This window comes from Mytilus californianus, unplaced genomic scaffold (assembly GCF_021869535.1).
Source record: "Mytilus californianus isolate M0D057914Y unplaced genomic scaffold, xbMytCali1.0.p SCAF_9, whole genome shotgun sequence".
In the NCBI taxonomy this organism is placed as follows: domain Eukaryota; kingdom Metazoa; phylum Mollusca; class Bivalvia; order Mytilida; family Mytilidae; genus Mytilus; species Mytilus californianus.
Window position 1 is genome coordinate 2,963,691 of NW_026262745.1, and position 17,747 is coordinate 2,981,437.

A 17,747-nucleotide genomic window follows, 5' to 3' on the forward strand; every position below is an offset into this window, starting at 1 on the left:
GATTGTTGACAAACAATAATTTCCACGTTTTCATCTGCAAAACGTATTTCTGACTCGTTGAAAATTTACAAGACACTAATTAATAAATTTTAAGTCAAAAAGAAAAAGTTTGGGGCAGGGGGCAACATTCAGACCATGAATCTTTTATAAAAAAAAATGTAGCCTTCCTCCAACACCTTAAATACTGAAATTTGTTATCTCCTCTGCATTCTTATGTCCATATATATAATAGCATACAAAAAGAATAAAGAATGGAAATGGGGAATGTGCATTCCAAAATGTACAAAACAACCCAAGCTAGGCCATCAATGTGTCTTCAACACAGCAAGAAATCCTACAAGAGTTGGGCTTGAGCAGGCCTGGAAATGTATGAATTTTGAAGGGGGAGATTTACAGGGACCAATCCCGTCCGCACCGCCTTTTCAAGCTAAATTGATGATTATAGTACATATTTTTTTATGTCTCACTTCTCCCTTTTCATAATCCTTAATCTGCATCTGGTTTAATTGAAATTGCTAGGAAGGGCACTAACTGCCTATTACCCTATTTCTCAGAATCCTTATAATGTCGTTCAATAAACTTTTTTGTTTCTTTTTTGCTAATTTCAAGAAAAATGAAATATGCACATATTTGTATAGGACTGGTGATATTTCACTTTTTCTCCAATTTTAAGGTTACTTCTTTTCTACATTTAGTGTTGACCAACAGTCTTACATACTTACAGACAAATGGATATATTCGTACTTGTATAACATTTGTATAGGTGTCCAGCATACTCATTTTGGGGCTCTTCTACAGCAATTTATTGACATGACAATTAATTCTTACTGTTACCTTTCCTCTAAATGATGAGCTCAGATAATTTAATATGCAGCATTTAAAGCTGGTATGTTATGTTCCATGTAAATGTTTCAATGTTACAATGTTTATGTAGATTCTAAATTGATGTTTACAGTCCCCTACCAACAAAGTTGAAGGGGACTGTAGGTTTGCATCCTGTCCATCAGTCCGTCTGTCAATCAATCCGTCCGGGAAATCAGCTTTCCACACTTTTTTTGTGATGCTTGAAGATATTGGTTTGATATTTGGTATATTATAATATAACCATGACAAGTTACAGATCAAGTTCTAATTTTGTTCCGGTCTGATGAGTTTATGCAGAATTATGGCCCTTGGACTCAGAAAAATCACATAAGTAATCTGTTTTCTGCATATATAGTTTAACCTTTACAAGTTTCAGATCAAGTTTGAATTTTGTTCTGATTTGATGATATTTTGCAGAGTTATATGATCCTTAGTCCTAGAAAAATCACACAATTAATCAATTTTCTGCACTTTTCTTTTTAGTCATGCCAGACTACCATTATACTGATTTGATATTTGGTATCTATAGTTTTAACATGACAATTTACATATCAAGTTCAAATTTTGTTTTGGGGAACAAATAATTTCAACTGGTAGGGGATGGCAATACTCTCAGAATGCTGGATACTATCCATGCTGGTCTGCGTCCACACTTGTTAACCATTCTTATAATTAATACTATATATGCTGTTTCTCGTATTTCACTTTCATTCTATTTGTATGTATTTACTCAGGTTCATATGAAATTGAAGATGTCTGATACATGTAAACAATGTACAATATTCTGTAACTGTCTGCCTTTTGTTATGAATTTCAGGTTCTTTTAAACATAAATAAGAAGTTGAGAGCTTCATAATATGGCCACTGAAATGTTTATTTCATTGTGAAATTTTCTGTGAATTCTGCCTAAAAGGAGTGTCTAAATTTCACTAAAATTTTCATTAATTATATGGGAGGTAACTCTGGTTGCCCTAAATAAAGAGCTGTAAATTAAGTAAAAAGGTGCACTAAGGAAGACAACTCTTACATTTTTTTTAGATTCATTATGAAAAAAGAGTTTTTTGGGGATTTAAAACAATTCGCATGGATTCAATTTAAGATAACTTATATTTAAATATTTAGTTCTATTCTTCTAATTGCACTTTCATGTTTTCAAGTTCTAAAAATGGGGAAATTTAGTATGAGTTTGGATGTTTTCTTGAACAGGTCAAGGCTAAGCTGCTACTGGACAAGACAAAATCATCCCAACTGTGTATTTTTTTTCAACCATGTGATCAAGTAGCAAGTTGTAATATTTTTTTCAAGAACTGCCAAATTTTTGCGGTCGTATATTGGTATCACATTGTCATCGTACGAAGACAGATGGTTTCCAGATAATAACTTTAGTATAAGTAAATAGAAATCTATGAAATTTTAACACAAGGTTTATAACCACAAAAGGAAGGTTGGGATTGTTGTTGGGGGTTATTGTACCAACAGTTTAAGAACAAATTTCCATACTACAAAGGGATGGTTAGGATTGACTTTTGGAGGTTATGGCTCAAACCATTTAGGAATTAGGGGCAAAAAAGGGGAAAAACAAGGATTTTTTTGGTTAAAGGACAATTAAGACAATTTAAAAGCAGTGTAAGGGAGGTAATCCAATCCCATTTAAAGAAAAATGTTGTGTATGGTTGATTACCTGCCTTACAATGCTTGTAAATTATGTATTAAGAAATGATGAATGTCTTGAGGTGATTAGCTGTCAATTTATTTTTTGCAGTTACTATTAATTAATATTAATTTTAGCCATGACTATGTATGTCATTTTATATTTTAAGACTTTTATGATGTATTTAAATGGGTAGTTATGGTTGCAAACTCCATTAGAAAATTGAATTGAGATTCTGACCATATCTTGAGGGATAGAATTTTTTTTGGAATGAGGGAAAGGGGGAGGTGAACAAAATTGGGGGGGGGGGGGGGTGTTTCAATAAGAATTTTTTAGGGGGACAATTTTTCTCATATCAGATTTCAGAAAACTTAAAAAGAAAATTTCTTCAAATACTTTTTTGTGGGGTTAATATTCAACAGCATAGTGTATTGCACAAAAGCAAAAAATTGAATATAAATTCAAATCATATAACCAATTTTAAGTTCTTTGACAACAGTTATTCTGTGTCAGAAACCTATAATGTGTCAAATAATTAATTACAATCCAAACTCAGACCTGTATCAAGTGTGAATATTGTGTCCATTTTGGCCCCAACTTTTCAGGGTTGGACATCTGCCGTTGCATCCAGCTGCGCTCAGCGAAGCAATTTATTTTACTAATTAATTCACATCTGTTTTTTTTTATCTTTATTATTACTTATTTATAATTTCATTTATTTAATTTGATTGTTATTATGGCTTCATTTCCTTTATTTATATTTTTACTTTTTAGTTTTCAACATTATCTTTTGCTTTATAGTTGCATAAGACAGGTCACATAACATTTCATAGCCAATTATAAAACTTATAATTATGAAATTTCAGATTACCAAGTCCCTCTTTTAGAGGTTGGTTATATTATGCTGATTTAATAGTAAGTGGAGGTGATACTTATATTTCTTTTTTTTTTTTAATTTTGTGTAGCTTTATAGTTTGTTAAAAAGCTTTCTTTTAAAAATTTAATGAAATTGCAAAGATTACTTCTTTTGAAAAAAGATTGAAAAGTCTAATTTTAAAAAGTCACAATCATGCAATCAGTTAAAATAACTTATAAAATCCTATTAGAAAGGAACCAAAATAGCAAGACCAACTTTTTTCAAGGAACTGGTTAACTAATAAAAGGTTACCTTTTTTTATAAATGGCCCTGATTTCTCTTTAAAATAATTTACCTAATTTAAATAATTGGTGCTGTGGGTTAAGTTTAAGAATTAAATACTGTCAGGTTGAATGTTAGTATGTTTACATTGTTTATATTAAGATTGTTTTGTTTATAAATAGTTTGCAAATACCCCTCTCTGGCTTTGCTGGTTGTTATATTGTAAATGATAAAGCCAGGAGTATAACTCTTGTGTACTGCTGCTTAACCACAGGCACTTGTCTCAGAAAAAAAATTCCTTTATACCTTAATATGTTATATTTAATGATTGAAGAAGGGTTTTTGAACTATTAATTAAGGGGTAATGAACAAGAGTTCTGCTCATGATTTAGTTCAAAAGAACTGATTATTTTTTATTGAAAAATTTAACATAAAATTTATTACATGTAAATGCACTTTGCAGAATATTCTGTATGCCAGATATAATCTAGTAACTTTAATTTATTTCATCTGGATTTTTTTTAAAGGAAGATGAAGATCATTAATATATTTTTTTTAAATGATTTTTTGCTAGTTAAATTATTCGAATAAAATATCCTCTGGTTATTGTTAGAACAGTATGGACAAAAAATTTATTTTTGTGGTTTCAATTTTAGTTCAAATAAATAGATATTAAAACAATGTTTTTTTCATTGACATTTATTAAGAAATAAAAACCATGATTCCATGAAATATTTTTTCAATCCATTCTTACAAATATCAGGAGTGTATCCACCATTAAAACTGGTGGACGTGTTAAATTCAAACAGTCAGCTTCTAGAGAACACCATTTACTTCAATTAAGTACATAAATTTGTAACAGATGAGGGGCATGATGATCACTGTTTATATCCTGACGGGACTAACCTCCTTCCAATTACAGTTATCAGATACACTAACAGGAAGACACGATATTTAACAAATGACCGCTTTTCAATGATATTTTTATAAACTGAAACTCACATTTTTATTAAACTTTCTATTTTGTGCCCAGTAACACTGCTTACAAATCAATAATAAGGGGAAAACATTTGTTCAATCAGTCATTTATGATCACCGTCGTATTGTTGTTGTTTTGGGATCGAGTTATTCCCCTTTAAACGTCCTATTTTTCGACTTGTTGAATCGTCACTGGGCCGGTTTACCTGTCGAGTTTTTCTATCAGTGGGCTTTTCTTCAACACAATATCAATAGTTATCATCTCATCTATAGGAATAGACGTTACTATTTCGTGTGTCATTTCAATTTACATTTATTTATTTTCAAGTGTCACTTCCGCGGCCCGTATTTTCATCTTTCACCACCAAATTTGCAATGAAATATTGTATTTTCAGCCTTTTAATAATAACGTAGTGAAAGTTTGGAAGCTACCGCATCAAAGGGTATACTTGGTTTAGAATGGGAAACAGGTTAAATGTCTTTACGCAGCCTTTTTCGTGACGTCAATGCCATTTCTAAAAAATGCCATTTTTTTGAATGGAAAAGCACGTGAGCTTTGTCGCATTTTCGACGCCATTATGAGAATTGCTGCCCGGCTGATGGTATTTGAGGCAAATTCACCGGCAGTGGTGAAAAACAGGCAAATTCGTTTGAAATGAGGAAAAATATTAGAATATGCGAAAAATACACTGGCTATCAACCAATCAAAATCTGGCTTTCTTATATAAGGTGTAATTAACTTGTATATATATGCCGAAACGTATGTTGTCCTCTAGTATGCCTGTCCGATTGTGTCAGGACGTCATTAGTGACTCCAACCAACCCCCCATTAATCTTATATCTATTAACATGCATATCTACCGAACCATTTACAACACGTACTAACGAGCCCTTTAAGCTAACTACATGTATCTACCGAATCATTAACAACATGTATCTACCGAACCATACACCTTATCGCTAATCCCGCTTGACCCGAGAATCAGTCCCGCTCGAACTTTTGACGTCATACAACAATCACTTTTCCATTGTGGCGTCAGATATTTTCTATTATGACGTCAAAATTTTACGGGAACTTGTGTGATGTCCAGTAATGGCGGACAAATAGCGATAATGTGTATTAATAACATGACTGTATCTGCCGAACCATTAACACTATGTATCTTCCGATCCATTAACAACATGTATCTGCCGAACCATTAACAACATGTATCTACAGAACCATTAATAACATGTATCTGCCGAACCATTAACAACATGTATCTACCGAACCATTAATAACATGTATCTGCCGAACCATTAACAACATGTATCTGCCGAACCATTAACAACATGTATCTGCCGAACCATTAACAACATGTATCTGCCGAACCATTAACAACATGTATCTGCCGAACCATTAACAACATGTATCTGCCGAACCATTTACAACACGTACTAACGAGCCCTTAACTTCATGTATCTACCGAATCATTAACAACATGTACATGTATCTACCGAACCATTTACAACATGTATCTACCGAACCATTTACAACATGTATCTACCGAACCATTAGATTCAAATTGAATAATTTTGGTCAAAGATGTCCTTCAATTCAAACATTTTTAAATTGTTGCAGCAATGCATATAACTGAATAACTTTTAAATAATTTTGAAACTATGCACATATAAATACTAATTTAAACGGTTCCAATTTCATTGTGTCCTATACCCGTTTTGACAATTAATGTCTCTTCAGAGATATTCGAGGCCAAACAAACTTTAAACAAATGATACAACCCGAAAAGGACAAAACGTATAACCAATCACAGACAATGAATCAGAATCACAAAGGAGATACACTTATCACTACTAAAAACAAGCATTCTGAGAGTATTGCATGACAATACATACTCCCCTGCCGGTTAAAAATTCATAGTCTGGAACAAAATGCTAACTTGATCTATAACTTGTCATGGTGTAAACTATATATCAAATATTAAGTCAATATCTTCAAGCATGACGAAAAAAAGTGTGGAAAACTGATTATTTGAGTGAATTTTCCAAGTCCAAAGACCATAACTCTGCACAAATTCATCAGATAGGAACAAAATTCAAACTTGATCTGTAACTTGTCATGATAAAACTATATACCAAATATCAAATCAATATCTTCAAGCACAAACAAAAAAAGTGTGGACAATTGATTTGCCGGATTGACAGATGTACAGACAGACATAAAGACAGACAGACAGACAGACAGACAGACAGACAGACGGACAGAGTGCAAACCTAAAGTCCCCTTTGACTTCGTCGGTAGGGGACTAAAAACAGAATTCATATTTCATGTAGGTCCCGAAGTAATGACTCACATGCCACCTGCAGATGTACCTTATTGGTGATAATAACATAAACGGAAACAATTTTGCTGCACCAGATGCCCATTTCGAATCCTCATTGATGACCAAAACCAAATGTAAATAAAAAAAATCCCTAATACAAGAGCAGATATAACCGAAACAGATAAAAAATATAGCCAAATTATAGACAAGGAATCCGTGCTATATAAAATAGCGAAATATGTTTTATTTATATAATTTACTAGTCTTCTATTAGATTTTATCAACTTTACATTTGCCCTGCTGATCTGTGAGTAAAACACATAGGAAATGTGCCCTATACATTTTGTTAAATCTGACCTAGTTTTATAAAATGGTCACATAAACCGCGATGCTTACAAATCACACATAATAATCAAATTCTTTTCATTACTGTCTTTAATTTTAGGTGGAACGGTTGATATTACTGTACAAGAAATAAAAGACGATGGCGACATCAAACAGATATATATGGCCAATGGTGGAGATTGGGGCGGAACTAAAGTCGACGAAGCATTTGACGAATTCCTGACGGATATTGTTGGTTCAGATACAGTGGACAAATTCCGGAAGGATGACAAAGTCGATTATCTAGGCCTCTGTAGGGAATTTGAAGTGAAAAAGCGAAGTATTCGCCCTGACAGCACAGCTAAAATAACAATTCGAATTCCATTAAGTTTAAGTGACAGATTTCAAGAAGTGAAAGGAGTTTCACTGAAAAATTCCTTCAAATCAAACAAATCAATGTCGTGGGTTGGTGATAAATTACGTGTCGATCCTGACACTGCTAAAAAATTCTTTGAAGAACCATGCAAACGCATTGTTGACCATCTGAAGGATTTATTCCAGGAAGGAGCAGTTGCAGACACAGACATCATTTTAATGGTTGGTGGTTTTTCTGAATCACAAATGCTGCAGGAAGCAATAAAGTCAGCATTTCAAAACAAAACTGTAATAATTCCAGAAGATGCAGGTCTTGCAGTGCTCAAAGGCGCAGTTCAGTTCGGATTTAATCCTAAGGTTATAAGTCCAAGAATCATTCGATACACTTTTGGAGTGTGTACAAACATACGGTTCCGTCCACATACCGACCCCGAAGAAAAGAAACATATCACTAATGATACAATGTATTGCCGGGATAGATTTGGAAAGCATGTTGAGAGAGGAGAGCCTATTGATGTAGGGGAGATAACAAATACGAAAACATACAATCCATTAAGAGAAAACCAAAGTAAAATTGAACTTCCTATCTATTCTTCTCGTTCTGAAGATCCACAATACGTCGACGAAGAAGATTGTACATACATTGGGAAATTTGAGGTAGATTTGTCAGATGTAAGTGGTCCTGATCGGGATGTCGAGATCGGGATGAGATTTGGGGGAACTGATCTTGCTGTTGAAGCTATTGTAAAATCAACAGGACAAAAAATTGAAGCAAATTTCAGCTTCTAGTATTTGTGTCTGATTAAATCTAAATGAAGGTTTTTCGTATCTTATATCAAAAACCGTGGACCAGCATATAAAGTGCCATATGCATTGTAAACATAGTTTATTGAGACAGATTCATTGTACATGTAAAGTACAGTATATAGTTTAGTTTGTTATACTTGCTACATGACACTAAGCGTGAATTTCATTAATTACATTATAACTATAGTTTTAGATTCATTACTGTTCAAAGGGCTGTAAAAAAAAAATCTGTTTTATAGAATTAGATTCCAAAAAAATATTAATATTCCCTTATATATCAGTATTAGTACCCAAAAAAAAAAACATTCGTGTGATTTTTTTTTACAAGTTTTATATTCAATAGCTTGATTTGGAGAACATAATAACGAATTATGACTGCTTCATACTTATGCGGTCAACTCAAAATGATTGCAAAATAGTAGGCAGTGGTCCTACTCACAAAATTGTAATGGTATATAAGAATAAGAATAAGAATAAGAATATTTATTATTCCAATCAAGGGCCCTTGATGGGTAACATAACATGTACACATAAAACAATACATCATGATTTGTAACAGAAAAACATTTTTATATATTAAAATGAAACATTGAAGGTATATTTGGCTGTTCTCTATAAATATCTTGTTCAGGCACCCTTAAGTGTTCAGTGGCTGTCTGTTCTTACAGTTCTTCCCCTTCCACACTTTTGCTACTTGGTACCTCTAAATTTATTTTTAAATATTTGGTTTCAAGCATCGCTACATTAAAATAAATTATCGAAATTCGCATCTGTCCAATCATGTTATAATCGTTATCGTGTAATTCCATATCACTATTTATATTCTTTCTTGTTTTCTTGTAATGTATGAAATCCAATTCAAAAAAAGTTACTGAAGATATATGCACGTGTTGTTTACCTTATGTAAAATGGGTTTATATGTAAAAATGGTGAAGCAGGAGAAGAACCCTCGATTTACCTGCCCATGTGTATCTGTAAGATCCTTGTGATATGATATTACAGTGCGTACACAGATACCATCGAAACTTTTATGAAGTTGAATTTCAGTAGGCCTCTTAAAAACCGTTTTAATGCAATTATTATATATTTAAAAAAAAAATATATACCTAAAATTAAAATTGTTTTTATGTATATTTAAGTGAGGAGTTCGATCCACATACCTGCAAAAAAAATCTGTTTTGCCCATTCTTCCTACGTTTAATGAACTAGATTACAGTTTTAATCAAATGTTACGTAACAGCAGTAAAAGTATTTTTTTAATCAATTTTAACACAATTAAGTCAAAAAGAAAAAAATGAAAGAAAAACACTTTAACGTGTATATTACCATATAAAGTTGTTTGTGAAATACCAATTGTATATTAAATGCATGCAGTTATTTTTGCGTTTGTTCAAAAACCCTATGCTATTTTAAAACATTGATCCGTAGTAAACAAGATTATTGGTATTTTTCTGGATTCTAGTTTATTCCAACATTCTTAAGTTACAAAATGGTATAGATATGTTAACTCTCAAAAATTTTTAAATGGCATTTATGTTTTTCATCCTATTTTGAATCAGTTTTCTCTTTTGAATTTCAAAAGAAATTTGTAGCTGACATGTACAATGGTATGAACCCAACAATGATATAAAAATTATAATGAATGTCACTCTCGTGATAAAAAAACAGAACATGAGACGAAGTGCAAAACTTCAGCTAAATTTTTTTTTACTCCCAATTTCTGGTAATGGAAGATTTAAAATTTACCACAATTCTTTTCAACTGATGATGGCAGTCCAAGGGTGATTGATTGTTGTGTGCTTAGCATCCAGTGTCAATAAATATGTCATGCATATTCAGGACGGAATGTTTATAATTTAACTTGTTTACAGACGATGACAACATTTCACACATGCATTTTTCGTCAGATGTGAAAACCCGTATTTCTAGAGATGCGTCAATTTACCTTAAGTTTATAAATCAAGTTTTATAATAATGTATCGTATACTCTATACGCTCATATCTATTATTCTAGTATGAAGACATGAATGAATACAATACTGTATATAGTGTTGCCGATAGCCCAGCAAGCATAGTGGACAACGGAATTTATTAATTTATTTACATACATGTATCTTAATATATATATATATATATATATATATATATATATATATAAATAAGTCTAAATTGAAAACAACGTTCAAACCTATTATTGCGTTGGATAAAAACCGCAATTTTTATACGTGTGCATGCAAAACAAATTTCTTGGTAGAGGGGTCTAAATACAACACAAACAACATTTTCCAAAAGACCAAAAAAGTGAAAAAGTATATTTAAACAAAACGCATTTGACTAACAGGTCGAACAACGGATGTTCTTAAACCCTGCTGACTGCCATTGGCGATTGCCAAATAAATGGATCACAAGATGTAACAAAACGGATCTTTATTATTAATTAAATACCAAACAGAAAACAATAAACTTGCGGAAAAGATGGTATACCGCAATCATGAGGTGCAAAAATTTGTACACCATATCCGGATTTCGACAATTAATGTCTCTTCAGTGATGTTAGGAATCGAAACGGTATTTGAAAGGCCATATAATTTACCTCAATTTAGTATAGACTCTTGAATTTTGAAGAGTCGAAAAAGGATGAACGGATCATATAAACCCGAAGGCAAATGTAATACAAGCCCAAACGAAAAAATATAAATAAGTCTAAATTGAAAACAACGTTCAAACCTATTATTGCGTTGGATAAAAACCGCAATTTTTATACGTGTGCATGCAAAACAAATTTCTTGGTAGAGGGGTCTAAATACAGCACACACAACATTTTCCAAAAGACCAAAAAAGTGAAAAAGTATATTTAAACAAAACGCATTTGACTGACAGATCGAACAACGGATGTTCTTAAATCCTGCTGACTGCCATTGGCGATTTCCAAATAAACGGATCACAAGATGTAACAAAACGGGTCTTTATTATTAATTTAATACCAAACAGAAAACATATATATATATATATAAACATATGAAAAAACAATAACCGCAATTTCTCCAAAAACGAAACCATGATATATACTATAAGGTACAACTTAGCTAGAATAATGTAAACCTTATAGGAACAAGAACTATTGTATGGTTGACATGAATGTAAACTGAATAACTGAATAAATGAATAACTTGATCATGAACGACCTCGCCGGCCAGGAACAACCAAACAAACCCAATAATGGGATCAACTGGAAACCTGGGTCCGACCCAATGCGACAAGTCGTCTCACGAGACATACTCGGACGTGTATTGTTTTGAAAACATATAAATACATGTATCATAATATATTCATAATATGAATGGAACTTGAATGTTGCCCTGTCTGCGGCGGGCTAGAAAGTGATAATCTCAGGGAAAAAAATTCCCACTATAAAATAGTCACGTGTCTTATATACCTTGTGACTTAAACTTATAAAAACTATACGCTAGTACCGTACATACAATAATTTCTCCCTATACTAACGAAACCTGAGAAATTATACATATTGGTAAACATACATACAGGTGAGTGTGGCTCAAATTGTTAATATTTATTGGTGCAAATAATACTATAAAAAAAAATGAGTCGACCAGAACCAATGCCAACAATTATAGGGCACTCTTTGGTCTTCAACTATAAGAAAAATCCATACCGTATAGCAAGCCATAAAAGCCATCAGCATAACAAACAATTCAAAGGGGAAATAAACCAACGGTCTAAATTATGCTGAAATAACGAAGTTATACAATAAGGTTTGCTCACTGTTGAAGGGCGTTATGTGACTAATAGTTGCTTAATTACGTCCACTAGTCCAGCGGATATAAAAATAATTGATTATTTTATGGTAAAAGCATGAAACTTGACATAGTGAAAGATTAAGGGGTATTATCAAAATAAAGATATGGAGCCACGTCAAAAAATTCAAAATAGTCGCCAAATTTAAGATGGCCGACAAACGGTACGAGGAATACAACATCATACACTTGATGAAGTGGACCAATATGCAAGAGTTCAGTAGATATCATAAATTTAAGGAAATCCATTTAAGATATACCAATAACTATATTTTCAATTGTATTACTGGTACAGAATTAGTCAAAATCGCGTCCAAATTCACAATGGTACCGTAAAAAATATGCGAGTTTGACGGTAATGATATATATACACTATCATTGTGTTAATATAGAAAGTTAACAAATCTGTGAAACTAATTATGGGTTAAAGACACAGGACCACAATTGATTAATTATATCAGGGGACATAGATTATATTTTCAAAATGGCGGAAAATGAAAAATGGAGCCGTCAAAAATGTCAAAATTTTACATTTTTTTTGTTATTATGTGGTATTATATACATATTCAGATTGATACAAAAATAATGAATCATTCATTTGGATACAAAGGCAAACCAACATAAAATTTTTTGTAAGAGGTGTTATAAACTATGGAATAAAAATGGCCGCCACAATTCAAAATGGCGTCTCTGAAAAGATGTAAATATACACTGTTATAGTTAATGCCTACATGACTTCAGAAAATCTTTCAATTTACTGCCAATGAAAAATATGTGAGAAAACTTACAACTTCATATTTCTTATATCAAAATGGCAGCGAAAAAAAATTGGTGCCTCAAATGGAACTTTTTGGCATAACAACTTTAAAGAAAGGCAACAGTAGTATACCGCTGTTCAAAAGTCATAAATCGATTGAGAGAAAACAAATCCGGGTTACAAACTTAAACCGAGGGAACATATTCAAGTTATTGATAACTTATATAATTAAATTAGATCCAACTGCTGGATATTCAGTCTCAATCCATTTCTCTTTACCAGTCTGGTGAGCAGTTACATAATTCCTGTATTTCAATGATGCTTTCAAGAATGTAAATGTCCCTCAACATCCTTGCGTTCAGCAACAACGGATGAGCTCTTGACATGAAATTGCAAATTCTGCAAGCCCTTACCAGAATAGTAGCCACGTACCATCAATTTTTTGCCAATCAAATCTGGTGATGGCATACTAGGATATGCGATTAAATAATTACCCTCAAATAACACAAGTTAGCTATACATTTCGTATGTTGTAGTAGCGCATCTCTTGTCGGAGGAATATTGTCAATTGTTCTTTTCTTTTGTATGAAAAGATTTTTACTTAATTAATTCACTGTATCAAATAACTAAACTGATCATACAGAGACAAAACATACCGTCCCATAACTTGTATTACTTTTAATATTTCCACTTCATTTAGATTATCAATAAGCACAAATGATTCTGACATTTCATCATAAACGGACCCAAGCTGATAAGTACACTTCCCCTGGTACTGTGTCACAACTGTTAAAGAGATGAAATAGAAAAAAAGATTTTCGATTTCAATGGTCCTAAAGCAAGGCATACTCCATAAACTGAAATATACCGATAGTTCATTCAAGTGTCAAACCTATTCACAACGGTTCAATCTGCAATCTGTTGAAACAATAGAAAAACAAGAATGTGTCCATAGTACACGGATGCCCCACTCGCACTATAGTTTTCTATGCTCAGTGGACCGTGAAATTGGGATAAAAACTCTAATTTGGCATTAAAATTAGAAAGATCATATCATAGGGAACATGTATACTAAGTTTCAAGTTGATTGGACTTCAACTTCATCAAAAACTACCTTGACCAAAAACTTTAACCTGAAGCGGGACAGACGGACGGACGGACAAACGGACGCACAGACCAGAAAACATAATGCCCCTCTACTATCGTAGGTGGGGCATAACAATGAAACATCATCTGTATCACCTGTTCCGATCAATTTTATGTTATGACCTTTAAAGGTCGTGCTTTAAAATTCTTGTATTTGCATCCTCATGTGAACATGACCTCAATAATTCATAGCCGTGTTCTGCATTTTTTTTTAATGTTGTTGTCCTCGTCAGTTACTAAGATCTCATTTTCTATGCCAGCTTTGATTATTTAATCAGCGAGAAAATTAGAGATCTCAACTTTGCTATCGTTTAGACGCAAAAACTTCTTGACAGTTTCCTGGAACATTCGATTTTTCTTGTACTCGCCTTCGATTACCTTTACCATGTTTTTTTTTCTCGAGCAGACGTTTTAAAACATAATTGTCAACGTACGTGTCAAAAACTATGTCAATTCATTGTCCATCTTTTTCAATATTCAGAATATACGGTATAAACACCTGGAAAACGTATTCATTAAATGTTTAAACATTGGTTGGCGTAAGCATATAAACAACTGCAGATCCAGATAGAAGACAGTACAATTGGAGGCGACAGATTATCTAGAAATTTTCACAGAATGTCAGCTTTTGTTCATAGAAAGATCGTGCAATTCTGACTTAGCGATTTTTCTATCTCTTGATTGACGACCAATATACATTCTTGAAAACAAAGACTGACTTTTCAAATTGTATTTGGATATAAAATCACAGATAGTTAATATTACTTTTTGAATTATCTAATAACAGTACTAAGTTTTTCTACTCATATTATGTGTCCGAGCAGAGAACAAAAATTGTTGAAGCTTTAGTATTTTTGAAAATGAATTTAATAAAAGAGTAGATACATATAAATCAAGCTGTCCAATGTTAATGCCAATCAAAAAGAATTTTTAGCATTAATTAGTCTCTGTATAGGACAATTGTACATCTTTTTATATTATTATATTCCGAAACCAGTCCCATTGTATTAGTATTACTACTGTGAAAAGTGATTTGTGAAAAACAACAAACTGTATTTAATTTTTGTAGAGCACTACGAATACATTCAATGCATGTCGTGTCATTGCAACAGATTTAGCTTGCTCGTAAATCAGAAGTAGATAGGGCAGAAATTACTGGTAGTTAATTATCATCTGGTAATGATGATCGAAGCATGATAGGTGGAGTATGAAATGTTGGCCCAGCCTCAGCCTCAACATTTGAATAACCGCTACATATTCGAGCCATTTAACTTCCCCTTTTATTGCAACTGGGAAATAAGACATATCAATTGACATTTCTCCTTCCACTAATTTGATGTCTGGTAGAAGAATCTAAAAAATCTTTGATAAAAAGGAGACATTTTTTGAGTGGCATTTAAAAATAGCTTCAGATTGGTCAAATATTTGCACATTTCATTGACATCCTTCAATATATGTTGGAATAAAGATATACCGGTACCTTAAAATGCATCCGTTGATGATATACTGCTTGGATTGCTGTCAATGCTGTCGACAGTACAACAGACGAAGTGAATACATTTTGAAGTAGATGGGTAGGGAAAACAATACCTTCCTTGAATATAAAGACAAAAAGCATCATTGGCCATCGAAATTTCTAAAACTCTGTCAAAGGAAACAGATAGTCCAAGTTTGAAGAAAGTGTCTACTATATCACATTCTCTAGTCTTAAAATGCTTACCGTTGATCAGGATTCTTAAATAAGCACAAACTATGGGTTAATGATCTTTCATGGGACGGTTGGGTTTTTTCTTTGTACAACTATTTATGTTACCTCCTATACATGTCTAGGAATATGATTTGTTAAAAGCAACCGCGTGGAAACCGTGTATATTTCATATTAGGTTAGTAGGCGGGGCTTATTTCGATACACGGTTAGTAGTGATGGTACGTCCTTTAATTAAAACAACACGGTGTTGAGAGAAATTAATCTGAAAGGATTCAACACACGATGAAATTGATGATGAACGATTAAAATAAATTCATAAATCACATTTAAAGCTAATAAGTTGTTATTGTTGGCATTTGCTTTTATATAGACAAATGGAAATAGGTTCTTCACACTAAAAATACCTAAGACTTAATCATTTTGATAGGCCACTAGTCTATATATATACACCACATGTTAAGATACATGTAGTCGGTAAGATCTGAATCTGAATCTGAATCTAAATGAGTACGTTGCAGGGCCAGTATATGGCATCAATGGCAACGGGAGAGAGGCGCTGGAAAATTAGTTAAACGTTGTGAGAGCAACCGAAGTCTTAAAGCTCTCATTTTTCTTAGCACACACGAGATTGTCTGGTAGTCTATTCCAATCGGGTATTGTTCTTACAAAGAATGACTGTTTGTATTAATCGGATTTGCTAGGTGGAATTTTGAAGCACCGGCTGCTGTTTTGAGCAAATTTGTCTACAATGTTTGTTGTTTTAAAGTCACTAAATTGTTTTGATTTAATTTGTCGTTTTGGTCTCTCTTTGACTAATACTGAGTCTTGTGGTATAGCTGGTACCAACTCCCCGGCCACCTTGTAGAGAAAAGTAAGTCTACTGTGACGACGTCTGTTTTCCAGTGTCGGAAGTTTTAGTTCATTCATTAGTCTCCTTATACTACCTTCCTTTTTGCTTGTATAATCCCAACTGATGAAACGCACTGCTTGTCTCTGTACTCGTTCAAGTGCATTAATGTCCTTGATTAAGTAAGGGTCCCATACTATGGACGCGTATTCTAGAAATGACTGGATAAGTCCTATATACGCCTGTTTCCTGCAATCCTTTAGACAGTGGCGGAGGTTTCGTCACAAGAAGCCTAGAGTGGAGTTGGCCTTCTTCACGGTTTTAGCGATGTGGGCGCCTCAACTCAGATCATCTGAGATAATAACACCGAGATACGGATTTTGTTGTACCTGTTGCAGGATGTGATTGTCTAGTTAATAAAAATGAGATGATTTGTTGTTGACGCTCATCACGTAACATTTTTTGGCATTAAATCTCATACCCCATTTTGTGGCCCATTCTTCCAACGATACAAGGTCGTTTTGTAGTAGTTGGTGGTCCTGTTGTGTTTGGACTTTCCTATATAGTAGGCAATCATCGGTGAATAATCTGACTTGAGATTTAACAGTTTCAGGTAAGTCATTAATGTGACACAGGAACAGCAGCGGTTCTAATATCGTGCCTTAAGGTACTCCTGATGCTACACCTACAGAGTCAGAATTTTCGCCATCTACCAAGACTCTCATAGATCGTTTTGTAAGGAACATGTTGAGCCAATCTAGTATTGGACCATCAATACCATAACTTTCGAGTTTGGATAACAGCCTTTTGTGCGGGACCGTATCGAAGGCTTTAGAGAAATCAAGTATTACAATATCTGTCTGCAGGCCTTTGTCATGAAGTTGGAATAAGTCGTTCATAGTTGTTAAAAGCTGGGTTTCACAGGAGAAACCTGAACGGAAGCCGTGCTGAAGTGGTGTGAGTATATTGTTCCTTTCTAGGTGTTTCAGTATGTATTTACATATAATATGCTC

The 17,747-nt window shown here is 33.2% G+C and overlaps 1 protein-coding gene across 1 annotated transcript in view; it reads left to right on the forward strand.

The window, feature by feature from the left end:
• The window catches only part of LOC127716601 (heat shock 70 kDa protein 12A-like), a 22,246-nt gene extending 13,187 nt beyond the window's left edge, over positions 1–9,059 (forward strand). The window contains exon 5 of the mRNA XM_052222840.1: positions 7,401–9,059. Coding sequence (XP_052078800.1) covers positions 7,401–8,443 — 1,043 coding nt within the window. The 3' untranslated portion in view covers positions 8,444–9,059. The remainder of the gene's footprint in view (positions 1–7,400) is intronic.
• The last annotated feature ends 8,688 nt before the right edge of the window (positions 9,060–17,747 follow it).